Source organism: Liolophura sinensis, chromosome 8 (genome assembly GCF_032854445.1).
Source record: "Liolophura sinensis isolate JHLJ2023 chromosome 8, CUHK_Ljap_v2, whole genome shotgun sequence".
Classification (NCBI taxonomy): Eukaryota; Metazoa; Mollusca; class Polyplacophora; order Chitonida; family Chitonidae; genus Liolophura; species Liolophura sinensis.
In genome coordinates, this window is record NC_088302.1 from 38,660,124 (window position 1) to 38,675,411 (window position 15,288).

The 15,288-nt window shown below is 37.2% G+C and overlaps 1 protein-coding gene across 6 annotated transcripts in view; it reads right to left on the reverse strand.

Annotated features, from left to right (window-relative positions):
- Positions 1 to 1,706: 1,706 nt before the first annotated feature.
- LOC135472271 (thymosin beta-like) overlaps positions 1,707 to 15,288 on the reverse strand; it is a 32,307-nt gene continuing 18,725 nt past the window's right edge. For 3 of the 6 annotated variants that reach the window (XM_064751699.1, XM_064751702.1, XM_064751700.1), the window contains exons 2-7: positions 11,394 to 11,548; positions 10,156 to 10,269; positions 6,476 to 6,589; positions 5,380 to 5,493; positions 4,397 to 4,510; positions 1,707 to 3,508 (exon numbers count right to left, since the gene is read on the reverse strand). In XM_064751699.1, the coding sequence (XP_064607769.1) occupies positions 3,474 to 3,508; positions 4,397 to 4,510; positions 5,380 to 5,493; positions 6,476 to 6,589; positions 10,156 to 10,269; positions 11,394 to 11,442 (540 nt within the window). In that variant the 5' untranslated portion in view covers positions 11,443 to 11,548 and the 3' untranslated portion in view covers positions 1,707 to 3,473. Of the gene's footprint in view, positions 3,509 to 4,396; positions 4,511 to 5,379; positions 5,494 to 6,475; positions 6,590 to 7,506; positions 7,621 to 10,155; positions 10,270 to 11,393; positions 11,549 to 13,578; positions 13,697 to 15,288 lie in introns of those variants that run through there. The other 3 variants (XM_064751701.1, XM_064751703.1, XM_064751704.1) reach the window with 3 other exon arrangements.

Below are 15,288 nucleotides of genomic sequence, written 5' to 3' on the forward strand. Positions count from 1 at the left end.
TAGCCCGATCACGCGGTAGACTTAAAAATTGGTAACCTTGATGCTTCCATGCTTGGTCCTTATACAGCTTTATGTCCAGAAGCCTTTCACCACAGCTCTATATCCAGAAGCCTCTCACCAATGCTGTTGTTGTGAGTTCGTCCAGCTCATGCTGGCTTCCTCTCCAGCCGTACGTGGGAAGGTCTGACAGCAACCTGTGGATGGTCTTGGGTTTCCCTTGGGCTGTGCCCGGTTTCCTCCCACCATAATGCTGACCGCCATCGGGTAAGTGTAATATTCTTGAGTACGTCATAAAACACCGATCAAATAAATAAATAAATAAATATACGGCTCTACATGATTGATTTTTTTTTTTTTTTTGATTGGTGTTTTACGCCGTACTCAAGAATATTTCACTTATACGACGGCGGCCAGCATTATGGTGGGTGGAAACCGGGCATAGCCCGGGGGAAACCCACGACCATCCGCAGGTTGCTGGTAGACCTTCCCACTTACGGCCGGAGAGGAAGCCAGCATGAGCTGGACTTGAACTCACAGCGACCACATTGGTGAGAGGCTCCTGGGTCATTACGCTGCGCTAGCGCGCTAACTGACTAAGCCACGGAGGCCCCTCTACATGATTGAGAAGTCGTCAAAGTTTCCTGATCTACCACAACTCCCAGTCAAAATACATCCGCCAAGCAGAAAACTTTATTTTACGCCGATGAAGTTCACCGGTCCAGTGAATAAGTGTAAATGCGAAGGTCTTTACTGGGTGTGATTATTATTGGCGCGTCCAGTGGTTAACTTATATAGCTACCAACACCCTTTAAAACTCATGTTAATTTTAACAGAATGTGTCATTTGAGTGATGCTAGACTGTTCTCGTTATAACATAATACCTTGTCCTATTCAACATAATATCTTGTTATTCTAATTGAATTCTTATGCTGAATCAATAGAATGTGTGCAGAATACATTCTAGTATCACTGAAACAGCAGACCTCTGTTAAATTTAACAAATTTTTTTTTGGAGTGCATATCTGGTGTCTCCAGCATGGTGTTCCATGTCATGTCCAAACCCCAAGGAAACAAACCAACACATCCCTTGATTGGTAAAAGGACAACACTTTAAAGACTTTCATTTATATTTATTAATACTAGACTGATGTCTAATTTTGTCTTGAGGACAATTTCACTTATATGGACGGCCTTCAAGTTCATGGTTGAAGAAAACTAGAGAGCCTGACAAGACTTTGAAGTTTTAATGCCAATTGCTCTATTCGGAGAAGTCCCTCAGTTTCGTAACCACCACATTTGCTCTCTTGACTCTAGGGTCACACCACTAAAAGATTAAACCAAAATCATTCACGATCACCCACCTTAAGCCATACATGGTTTCCTTCCACCATAATGTTAGTCATTGTCGAATAAGACAGGGACTAATGTAACACGGATAGGCAACAAAGAAAAATCACGAAAAATTTCAATCTCCCTGAGATTTCCTGTCAGCCATAATAAACGGCAAGAGAGACCAGTGTGAAAAGCTGTATCATACAATTTGCAATGGCAATATCAGTCCTAGAATAAGATAAATATTCTTGAAAACAGTATAAATCATCAATCAAATAAAAAGATAAATTAGGTCAGACAGAATGAATGTCAAACACTTAAGTATCACGGATCCATGTTCTTCAAGAGGCAGACTGAAACTAGCACAATCAAAATTGTTCTGATCATATCTTTATTCTCTATTAGTTTTTATCTCACTTTCTCTCATTTTTTACACTTTGGCAACATTTTCAGCCAGTTGGACAAATTCTTAATTTTTCACATCAACCATGATCGTTCAACTAAAGAGAGTTTAATAGGGCAGATTCTAAAACTGGAAACAATGTCTGAGTCAACCATAGCAAAGTTACACATTTAGGCATTTAACATCAGACAACCTTTTGCTACAAACAGTTATATATACGCATTTGGCATGCAAATTTTGAAATCCAAATATGAGACGTGAAAATGAAAAACAACCTGAAAATTTTACACCTGGCAACTGAGAAAGTCAGCACGACTTTACATAGAAACACAAAGTTAAAATGCACCAATTTGTTTTACCTATTAGAGAACTTAGTCCACACTGACTAACAAGATATATTTGGGAAATATATAACTTCTAATCCCATATAAATCCGTCTAATAAGATTACCAAGACTGATCAGTTCATTTAAAGACTAATAGCTATCTAAAAACAAGATATAAAATTCTTCTTCAAAACTAATGAACTCCAAGCTTTTGTTTTTTACCTAGTACCTTTAACTTTTTAGATGATTTTAGATTTCATGCATACACTTCACAATACTGTGAACAACAGGTCTGTACTTGAAATACTCTACTCAAGATTAACAGTACAAGCAAACTCCTATAAAACAAACTCAGAGGCCAACCAAATCAAATGGTCACTAGGATTTTTTTTCCCAGCAAGTGTGGAATTTGCTGCAAGTTATGCATTGACAAAGCACATACTGATACAATGATTTCTGTGTCGAATGTACAGTTGCAGTACTTATACTTGAGAACCTTGTATACTACCACTGTGATTACACAGAACAACCATCAAAATCTGCCGTATGCTACAATGGTGAAATGCAATTTTCAATCTCATAGCCATTTGAACTTTGATTGTGGACAACAGTGAGTTAAAAAAAAGACTCTGAAGAATATTAAAAACAGAAATGTCTATAAAATAAATGTAGTGAGACTAATAACGCAATAGCCAACAAAATAAGAGAGAAAAAAATACGAAGACATAATGAGTTACATGTAACATATGCATAAGTGAAAAGCGATGTTTAGTTTGTTAATAAACGGAATAACGCAAGTCTAAATCGTTGAAAATTTACAACGTTACTGGTACCAAGTGTTGGGACCTAAGAGAATCATCTGTTTGACAGACCAGGGTTTAGAAGAACTATCTTGTTTTCTTTTTGTTTGGTATGTTTCGGCAATATGGTCCTCATTTCAGACAGACACAACTAAGATTATCATTGTTTTATTCCAAAATTTTCTTTGAGCAAAGTTTTAAATGTTTCCCAAATATCTTCGAAAGAATGTCCAAAATAGTAACTATAGGTCATACCTACTGTTTGCGCCACACTGAGAGTATCACAAATTTATAAAACAATAAATGTTTTACTTGATGCTTTCGTAAAACTAGAGTACAAAAATACTGAACAAATTTCTTAACAGAGTTAAACGATAGTGCACATTAAAATAAGATCAGCAATCAGTGATCTGAACTTTGGTTAGGTGAAAACCACAGAGATTTTCTTGCCAAGACAGTTGATGATATCACAATGTCCGAAGACTTGAGACAAATCACAAGACAGAATCATCAGAGGTCGAGGTCAAGGTCACCGGCTGGTCATCAGATGTCAAAGGTCATCAACAATCATTACCTCAGTGGATACCGCAGCAACATGATGAACTCTGACCTTTTAGGCCAAGGCTCCCTTTTTCTCAGCTTCAATTGCTGAAATGAGAAGATTCAAAACATGCCTATGAATTATACAAATATAAGAAATAACCCTGCCAATGCGATCAGTACTCTGTTGTCGAGAATAAGTGTAGTGTCTGGAATATTACAAACTGGCAGGGGCATTTAAATGCACCATGACATACTGTACACCTACCCCCTAAATCAAATAAAAGAAGTGCTTATTTCAGGATGTATTCTTAATTGTTGTAAACTGTACATAAAGACGACTGCACTTTTCTCATTTACAGATAACATCTAGGATTATAGCATAGAAAACTGGTCTCTATATACAAGTACATGTAGCTGTAAGCCATTCTGCCTTCCAGGTCCTACAGGCGGAAAGTTTCACAATTAGAACGTAAAACATGCTCAGCTCTTCTTTTCTCCATGTAATAATCTTCACAGTTCCTGATAACAATTCTCTCAGATCCAATTGCTCTACAGTCCACACAAAAGTGAAGAAATGTTACACTGTCATACATGTGCATGCAAAATGTACAAAAATATGCTTTAGTGTGCCATAGGTACGCCGTGCACATAGTTCTGATAATCTGCACTATTTTTCAGCTAAAAGTATGATTTATAGTTGGCCACTTCCGTGTAAACCCCATGTGATTTTCTGTATTTATTCATTTATTGGATAGCTATTAATGCCATGCTAAAGAACATTTCACCCACATCATATGGCAATCAGTATTGTGGGTAGATGAAACTGGAGTGTGAGATTAACCACTGATAAGTCACTGATAAACTTTCAAACATGCGAAGTGCAGATGTGAAAAGTCTGTGCAAACGATCACAAAAGTTTTGTAGACTGTTGATCCCCTGCAAGGCCTAGTCAGCAGTGAGAGCAGGGGGATTTGTAAGAAGAATACAACTCACCAGCTTTGTCTGGCAAAACATTCTTTTCTTTCACATCAGTGTGTTTGAGTTTGCCTTTGTCAAACCCGCTGATTGCTCCCTGAAACTCCTTTTCTTTCTTCTCCATATCCACATCTAAGTGAAAACATAAAGTTCTTTCACAATAACTTTTACCCTGGATGATTTAAATATTTCAGGTTAACACATGTAGTTATAAAGTATGGAATTCTGTTATATTCCGTTTCACTTAAGATGATTTAAAAAGTCATACAATCTTGAAAGATGTGAATATAAGCTTTAATACATTTGTATTCATTATTTATTTGGTTGATATTTTATGCTGTACTCAAAAAAATTTCGCTTATATGATGGTGGCCAACATTATGGTGTGAGGAAACTGGGCAGAACCTCTAGTGAAACCCACGACCATCCACATAATATATTTGTACATACCTTGCCTCGTTTGCCGCAAGTACTATAAAAGATTTTTTGAAATAATTAAGAGGGGACAGTGCATGTATATATCTATCCGAGTGGCTTCAGTGGCCTAATGGTTAGAGCACACACCTCGAAGTCAGGGAGGCCCAGAACTTCTACAAATGGTATTTGTTGATGACTGGCTTGCCCCTAAGCACTGACAGGTTAGAGCACGGAAACAGGACTGGTTGGCCTGGTTTCAGTGTAATGTGACTAGATTGGGTGTCATATCTGGTGTCTTTAACATGATACTTCAGGGGCTCAGCACATTGGCGGGATGGACTCTAACTGACACAAGATGACACAGTGCATGTATATGTACTCGTTGTCATATGACTGAAAAAAAGTACGTCATTAAAACCCAAGGATATATACCTGCACACATAAACTGTAATTAAGTTGATGTATGTTTTGAAAATGTTTGAATAGGATCACAAGCATGATATGATAGCTTGTTTCCTCTATCTACCTACAACTACCATGACAAAATCACATCTCACTTAATACAAGGCTGTGATTACAAGTACCTGTTGGAGACGGTAAAGGATTTTTCTCTTGTGTTTCCGTGTGCTTTAAATTGTCCCTGTTGAACTCGCTGATGTTGGTCCTCAATTCTTGTTCTGTCTTTTCAACCTGGATGGCTGCAGAGAGAAATCCAATTTAAACTAGAGCAAAAGTTAAACTTACAATGACAACAATTCACGTTGTATTTTAAAGAAATTAAAAGAAAATTAAAAAAAAAAGGAATGAATTAGCATTAGTGGAAACTGAACCCAAAAACACCTTTACTTAATTATTACATTTTTCTGACTGAACATGGGACAAACTTCCAACGGAGACCAGACAGTTCCGTAAGGTATGGGCAAGGGACAGACATCCAGCCTTGAGACCACACAGTTCTGTAAGGTGTGATCAAGGAAAAGACTTCCAGCCTTGAGGCCAGACAGTTCTGTAAGATATCACCAACGGACAGGCTTCCAGCCTTGAGACAAGACAGTTCTTTAAGGTGTGAGCAAGGGACAGACTTCCAGCCTAGAGACAAGATAGTTCTGTACGGTATGACCAGAGGACAGACTACGAGCCTTGAAACCAGACAGTTCTGTAAGGTATGATGAGCAAGTGACAGACTTCCATCCAAGAGACCAGACAGCTCTGTAAGGTGTGATTAAGGGACAAACCGCCTTGATATGAGACAGTTCTGTTACGTGTGAGAAAGAGACAGACTTCCAGCCTTCAGACGAAACAGTTCTGTAAGGTGTAAGCAAGGAATAGACTTCCAACCTTTAGACGAGACAGTTCTGTAAGGTCTGAGCAAGGGACAGACTTCCAGCCTAGAGACAAGATAGTTCTGTACGGTATGACCAAAGGACAGACTACGAGCCTTGAAACCAGACAGTTCTGTAAGGTATGATGAGCAAGTGACAGACTTCCATCCAAGAGACCAGACAGCTCTGTAAGGTGTGAGCAATGAACCTACCCAGACTTTAGACCAGACAGTTTCTTTGATTAGACAGACTTCCAGCCTTGAGATCAGACAGTCCTTTTGATAAGACAGACTTCCAGCCTCGATCATCTACCTTGTGACTGCTCACTATTCTAGTATCCCGATGGCCACAAACTCACCTTCTGGGCTAGGCATCACATTCTTTTCCACAGTCTCAGCAGGCTTAAGGGCTTTCTTATCAAAGTTGCTGATTCCTTCCTTCAACTCCTGCTCAGTCTTCTCCCCTTGAATTGCTAAAGCAATACAAACAGGACAGTTTATTTCAACTTAAATCACTACAATCATAAATTATAGGGACACCAAATATACTTATAAAACCAGACTTACAATTTCTTCTCAATGATGTATCCCAGTAAAGGTTTCAGTCTAGAACATTTTCTGATATCCATAATATAGTACTTAACAACCATAATCACGACAGTATAAGCATGAAACTTGTAATACTAAGAATAACCCAGTGCAAAGAAGTAGAAAAATTGTTTAAATATATGAATGAGTCAGTACAAAGAAAATGAAGTCATTTTCTCATCACTGGACTTTTACAAGTTATATTTGTTAGGTAAGTAAAGAAAACGCATGTAAAAAAAATTCACACACACACAGAAAATGTTAGCCATGTTTTACTACTGATAACAATATAACAAAGCATAACAGTAAAAATTTTAACTTCTTTTCTTCCTGAACTGAACAAAAATTTATGGTAAATTTATTCATTCAATGATATGCAAAACAACCTGAAATTTGAGCGAATGTGCAGGAAAGCTTCATGTTTCAACCAAACAATACAGAGTCATCAGTCTGTTAATCTCCAAATCCTGTCAGCAAGCTGTCAACGTTCTCATGACAAACTGATAAAACTGATGTACATGTAGCTATAGTACTGTCAACGCCTTCAAACAAGCCCACAGATCATCACATGTTTAATGTCAACATCACAAAGTTTCATTGTGGCAACCAAGGACACACAGACAGGTTAGTCCTTCCTACAGATACCACGATTGCCTTATAAATTCAAAATTAGCATTTATAGAAAGTGGCTTTACAGATAAAAATGTCAACTCATGCAACCAAAGCCAAACAGTGCATGTACAAATTATCAACCTGCAGAAAATCAGTCCATCTCAGCCACCATGCTTTACATCCGACCTACTCTCTGCTGAGGGCAGTACAGACTTTTCCTGGGTCTCTGTTGGTTTCAGACCAGCTTTGTCAAACTGGCTTATGCTACTCAGAAGGGAGAGGTGTTTTTTCTCATCTTCTATGACTGAAAAGAAGCGATGTACATGTACATATAATTGCTACTCATCCTGACTTACATGTACCTACCTTTACGCTCTAGACCTGATATATCACGCACAGATGTATATGTATATCAGAATGAAACAGATATAGATATATATATATATATATATATATATATATATATATATGTAACAGAATGATGATATGTACATAAAAGTATGCAATAGAAGAAGCATGCTGTAGACTGGAGATTGGGGCACTGTAATAGAGTTAATATTTGTCAGAAAATATATTGTTCTAAAAGAATCATCATTCAGCACATGCGCAAGTACATGTAAACCAATAAGGTTTCCATGCATGTTTCAATTTAATGTAAAGCAGAAGAACAGTGCTTCACCTTAAGTTTAGCATTTTTCAAGTGAAACGTTTTCCTTGACTGGTGGGTTCATCCAGAAGGTTCAATTTTAAGGCTTCTGAAAGTCCATTTTTGCACACCAAACTTCAGGTGAAATACTGTAATCAATTTTCTGACACTAAATCAATTAATCCTGCTTAAACTTCCATCAGTAGGCCCTGTCCCAAGTTCCATCAATTGGCCCTGCTGAACGTTCAATGAGCCCCAGGTGCCTGAAGTTCCTTGGGCCCTGTTTTAACCTTCATCAGTGGGCACTGCGTAACAATCTATCAGTTGGCCCTGCTTTAAACTCCATCAGTGGGCCATGTTTTACATCATAAGATCTTGCTTAAAGTTCCACGTGTGGGCCCTGATTTAGATTTCTATCAGTAGATCTTGCTTTGTACTTCCATCAGTGGTCCTTGCTTAAAGTTTCATGACACAAGATCACAAGTGCTACTGAAAAGTCTGCACAAGTTTTCTCTACAATGACCTACCATATAACTTTCGGTAATATCTTTTTTTATCACAAATCAGACACTTGGAGGGAAAGAAAAAATACTGCCATAAATTTTGTTAAAAAAAAAAAAATCATCACAGTCTGAATTGTTTGATTGCTTTTCCTCTAAATGCAAAGCAGAAATCTGTTTCCTGTTACGTAGAACACATTACATTATGATATTTTGCCCTTGCAACTTCATTTAGTACCATAAGAGAGATATATTTTAATATAATATTTTATATTATAAACCACTGACAAGTTTAGTCTGGGCAATCAACATAACTCAAAGGACGAGGCACTGCACCCATTTACTTGATAGCTGTAACACATAGGCACTTTGGGATAGCCTTCATTAGTTGACTGATCTGTCAGCTTTGTGAGAAAATAATAATTACAGAGCGATGATGATACATTTACACGAAACAGACAACATGAAATTGTGGCCCCGATATATTGGGAAATCGATAGTTCGGATTTGCTCACAGCGAATGTCTGAGCGATTACCGGACACACTGCGGAAGCAGACCATGCATTAATCAACAATGTGTGTCAGATAGAGAGAACAGGAGGTTTATTACTATTGTGTATGTATTAATAACAAGACACTGGGAGGGCTATGAGTCAGGAAATAGCCATTCAGGTGTGGTACATGTGATATTGTACTGCTGCTGGAATACCTATGTATAGGCCATCCGCATCATGGCAGAATACAAAACAGGTGTTCTAGTAGATTCACAAAAGTGTAAAGAGATATAACATCTGACATATAAGCCAAAGAGCCTAATACAAGTACAAACACATGTACTCAGCTAATATTTAATCATACAGGAGTCTATAAAGGGAAGCTTTGGACTATTTTGGGTGCTCTACAACAAGCAGCAGTGGCTACTAGGACTTCTCTTACTCTCGGAATCGGGTATTACTGATTTCTCTACAGTTTCCACTTTTTTCAAGCCGCCTGTATTAAACTGACTGATACTGTTAAGATATGCTTGAACCTTTTTCTCCTGCTGGACAGCTGGAAATGAAAACGCTTGTTTTATGTCTTGACAGTGGACAAAATCACACATAGACACAGATTAAACAAAAAGTTTCAGTGCTAGCTGTCTTTGACTAAGAAAGAAGGATACACATAAATTATTTTTGGGAAGCATTTATAACGTATGACAAAAAACAGCGAATACGTTAGCTGTTCTTACAAAGAATTTAGATATAATGTTGCTAATCCTTTGTTTGCAAACAACAAGATAGTTCAATGGTTAGGTTTCCCTATTTAAGGAAACTTGCTCAATATTATCACACATTACAACCTATGAGCTTTTATCAAGAGGTTCTGCATGCACTATGTTATTTGGCAAAGTAGTTTTAATTTCAGCAAATCAAAGCTGTATGGGGATTAAAACTATTCTTAGCAAATCTGAACTGTTTGAGCGATTTAAAGCACTTCTCAGCCAATCTGAACTGTTTGAGCGATTTAAAGCAGTTCTCAGCAAATGAAAGAGCTGTTTGAGTGATTAAAGCAGTTCTCAGCAAATAAAAGCTGTATAGAGGATTAAAGCATTCTAGTTTCACTATAAGTCAATGAAATTTCAATTATCTGATGGATAATTTGATGTTCTGAAGCAGGATTTTCTGTATATCTACCCGACTGGTTTACAAACCTGAAGAATCGGGTAAAGGATTTTTCTCTTGTGTTTCTGTATGTTTTAAACTGTTCCTGTTGAACTTGTTGATGTTTGCTCTCAATTCTTGTTCAGTCTTTTCAACCCTGATGGCTAAAATCGTAGTGAACAAATAAAACAAAAGAAATGCACAGAAAAGAATAGAAAAGAATAAACACAACAAAACACAAAAGTGAAAAAATCGAAATGAAGGAATGGGAAACAACTGAAAAAAGTAGGATCGGATGGAAGAAAAACAAGCAAAATCAAATAGAACAACTGAAAGAAGGAAGTCAATACACCAGTAACGATTGTATGTGTAGTAAAAGAACACTGGTGTCGATGCTGTTTCATGGCCAGTGTCATAAAAATGTGCAATGTCACAAGACAGTGTTTAGAGTTGTACGGTTTTCAAACTTTGATTGCCTGTCCCCTAAGGTCTACTCTTTAAGAGATCTTTAAGAGTACTTCAAGCATTGTTTCCTTCATACTCTGGCGCCAATGGTGTACCGTTCCAGAAATAATCAGTCCATCACAGTGGTGGTTCAGGAATGGTATTGCACAATTTTAGAGACTGGAAACAAATTACAGAACAAGTTCCTCATTACTCGAAACCACACATGGATGAAGCAACAATAAGTTGCATTTTGAGCTAATAAATGACAAGTGGCAGCTAGGCTGCAATCTGCTTTGTGTAACCTGCCACTGCTCTTGTGAAAATTGATTTAATTATTAATTTGACTGGTGTTTTTACACTGTACTGAAGAATATTTCACTTATGCGACGGCCACCAGCATTATGGTGGGAGGAAACCGGGCAGAGCCTGGGGAAAACCCACGACCATCTGCAGGTTGCTTCAAGACCTTCCTACTAATGGCAGGAGAGGAAGCCAGCCTGAACCGGACCTGTGCTTACAGCTACGACATTAGTGAGAAGCTCCTGGGTCATTGGGATGTGCTTGTGTGCTAACTTCCTCGGACATGGACACCCTTGTAAAAATAATTCTGTGAACATTCAATCTCGTAAAAAAAAATAAGGCTTGTTACTTGTACAAAGCTTTATTAATGACTTTACACAATTTCTTATAAATAATGCTCCTTTACGGTATAACGTCCAAGGCAACATAACTTATCAAACAAAAAAAAAAAATTAATAAAGTTTTGTTGCACTTGCCTATGTCGATTCCATTGTACATATACACACTAATTGTAAATCGCTACTGACAAAACAAAACTCACTTTCTTTGTCAGGCAATGGGTTTTTCTCCTGAGTCTCCACATGCCTCATTTTGTTTGGGTCTGTCTGGTGATGTCAGCAATGAATGGAGCTTTCTTGTCACCGTCGGCCATTGTTGAAAACTTTGTGAGATTGATGTCAATCAAAGGTCAAATATCTACAAAGTTAAACCAAAGTCAAAAATGATACAACACAAAAAAGTCAAACATCTGTTAAGATAAGCCAAAGTCACCAATGATATAACATGACACAGAATCAAGTTCTCAGATACATGAATAATGAACATTTTGTATCGGGAGTGTAATCACGCAGCTTTCGAGTCAAGAGCATCTGGTGTAGCAAAAAATAAGTTGTCTTCAAAGCAGGCTGATGTACATTGCACATATGCTACCCGTACCACACAGTCAAGTCATTGTAAAGTCAAATGTAGTGGTTATCACTTTGGTGGATATTTTACAGTGCATTACTTTATATCTTAAGCAATTCATTTCTTCTACCAAAATTTAAAGAAAGGCTATAAAGCAATACATATTTTAATCAACTATTTTTCTCAAATGTGACTATAAACTTTCAAATACATGTATGTATCTTCCACCTGAAACAAGGATAACTAAAACATGCCTATCCTTTCCCCGTTCGAAATCTGAAATCATCCAGCTAAATACTGGGAAATAAGGGTCAATCATGAGCTAATCATGAACAATGTGTTTCCACCATATCATAACCATATATGGGTGCTAAATGTACATACTCCAAACTTGGCCACTGTTAAATTTTACGTGTGTGTAAGTGAATAAAAATACCTTTGTCTTTATCAGGATTTCCTTATTTGACATAGGACATATTTCCTCAGCACTGATACTATGCTGAAAATAGTCCCAATTATCCAGAATACTGGAGTTAAAATATGCGACACCAACAATTATCCGTTTTCATGAGAGTGGGAGATCAGTCCCTAAAGTAAGGTCTAACAGTCAAATGCAATGTACTGCATTTCACTAAAACACTTGCCCAAAAAGTGCATATTAGAATCAAATGAAGGTAATAAAATATTAATTTAAAATTTTGGTGCTGAAACTTATAACTTTCAAGATGGATACTACCACGCAAACTTCAAACAAATTTTTAAGATCAACAGAGTCTCAAGGTCTGGCAAAATGCTAAATTAGTCATGGAGAAAATTTCAAGAAAACGGAAAACATGAAGCTGGGTTTAAAAACTGTACATATAATGAAAATATAGGACCATCACACAGCAAAGCTATAGACACATGAAACCAGCAATTTGACAATTTACATGCAATATGAAGATCAATACATCTGAATCCATATATAATCTTTCAATCTGCGTAGTGTGGGTGTTTCGTTACTTGGTCACAAAATTAACTAAATTACCATGCATGTTCTGAATTTCTCAATCAATACCACGAAATTGGATGAACTTCAAACAGTTTGTTACTAGTACGTCTATTTCACTGCTTCACTTTTAATATTGGCCGAACAACCCGCTTCCTAGGAGAGGAGGCTTACAAGCAATGCTGTCTCAGCTTCTCTTTTCAAAGTGGGTCTTAACAATTTAGGATACATCACAAATTACTGTATTACAGAACATACATTTACATGTACTGTAGTTCTTCGATCACATTTATTATGATCAATCACAAAATTGTTATATACACTTGGCCCATATTACTATACTCCTGACCAATTTAAAATTAAATTGATATAAATTTACCACCGAATGTCATCTATATTGAAGGGACCAAGTAAAGACAATTAAGATTTGGATTTGGAGAGATGACCGATAAGGACCGCTGAGTCCTGGTCACTCCCTGTCTTACAACTTACAATAAATGAATCGTTTTTGACTACACAAGACATGGAGCATTTCTACTGTTCAGATATGGTATGATATAGTATATGTCACACTGTATCCCAGAGTATCCCAACAACATAGCACTAACGACTGAACAACACTGACCACTGGTCAGAATATATATGTGGTAGTACATCAGTACACAATATATCATACTGGGCACCATGTGGTATACAACCTATATCAATGAAAGGCTGAGTGTTATGACTATAGGAAGTACACGTAAACAAGATATCCCTCTAGGGGGGAAAAGCCTTATACACGTACATGTACACGTGCTTAAATTCAATATAAACAGCTTTCCAAACATACCCACTGCACGTTTATAATACTGTGCATGAAGTCATTCATATGCATCCACTTTACATCAGACACAGGGTGTGGTCAACGATGAACAAATCAACTGAACACACACAAAGCTCACAACATTAGCTGGCTTGCAGGTCGGTGAACTTACCCACTACATGTACTGCCCCACTAAAAGTCTGTATCACATTCCCTTTAAATCTAGTGGTTTCAAAGCAGAAAAGTAGGCCACAGCTACAATGTGCTGGCCACATATGTGATCTATGAGTCATCCAAGGCTTAAGTTAAACTTCACACTTAACTCTAACTGTGTTGTTAGGGGGTTATATACTTGCACCCAGAGGGAATCTGTCATGCTTTTGTCCCTTTTTTTCCTGTGAACTCAGGGCGGGGGTACATTGTGCACCAAAGAGCACATTTTAATTTGCTACAAAATCAGGCTTTTAAGCTCTTTAGATCCACCGATTTCATACTTACGATGCATGTAACATGTGAAGTTGTATTATGTATATCGTTCATTTTATCATATATTATAAGGCACCCGTGTATATTTGTTTATGCTAAATATATACTGGATAGGTAAATGTAACGAAAAATTAACCGCTAATATTTTATTTTTAAATGAGAATTAATTAACATGAAAAGAATGTAGATATTCTCAGTAGCTATACATGTAGCTTGTGCACAATTTGTAGCAGTTCACCAAAATGAACACTGTTTTTCTGTCTAGTTTCCAGTTTATACCAGGAAGCTCTGAGAATTCCAAAGTAAAGAACATGGGAAAATGTGACTGAAGTTTTGATACTTGACACCGATGTATGTGTCTGGACAAAAAGTACATATAAGCACTTAAACCTTGATGAAATTTTATGCCCGCTCCACCAGACACTGGAATTGTAACAAGGCATCTAGTGTTCTATCCAGGATAAGATTGTAGTGGGAGCTGTTTACACAGAAACTCCATCTCTCTCCCACACAAAGATACACTCAAGTCATTCTCCTGGATGTAAGAGCTTGGAGAATTTCCACGGCCTAGCCATGTTATTTCTATCCAGTGATTACTGTATAATACACCAAGTACCCAGACAGTGGCCACTATCAACACTTCATGCATGCACACTCTTTTAAAAATCTCAAGACAGTTTAACCCAGCAGCTGCTGGGTATATAGGTTAAACTGTATTTGGTTACAGAGTGACAAAATATATCAGCCAAAGCAGACAGGTTGCTTTTCAGGATCAACACCATTAATTTTTCATGAATGTCGGAAACATTACCTATATAAATGTACCTGTTTCACACATAAAAATGTACCTGCACATGTCAGTAAGATGCAGGAAGGCTATGGTTTGGGATATCAAATCTCATCAAAGAATACCCTCCATAAATGTATAATTCATGAATATATTTAAGTTTCTCACTGAATTAAACTCTACTATAAAATCAATGATTTGACCAACTGTGCCTGTCAATCAAAATAATTAATAACTGTCAAAATATTACATCACCAAATCAGAAAACTTGACATTTGTTGATGCTATCTTTTAAAGGAATACATGTCTGAAGTCAAGTTTGTATGGAAACTCATGTGGTGGGCATGGTCATATCAGCAATTATTTATTATCAGCTTACTAACTGTCAAAGGCAAGGTGAAGAATTTGAAGTCAGCTGGAAAATTCTGATTCTTTACACAGGGAAGCTTTAGCAGGGAACAGGT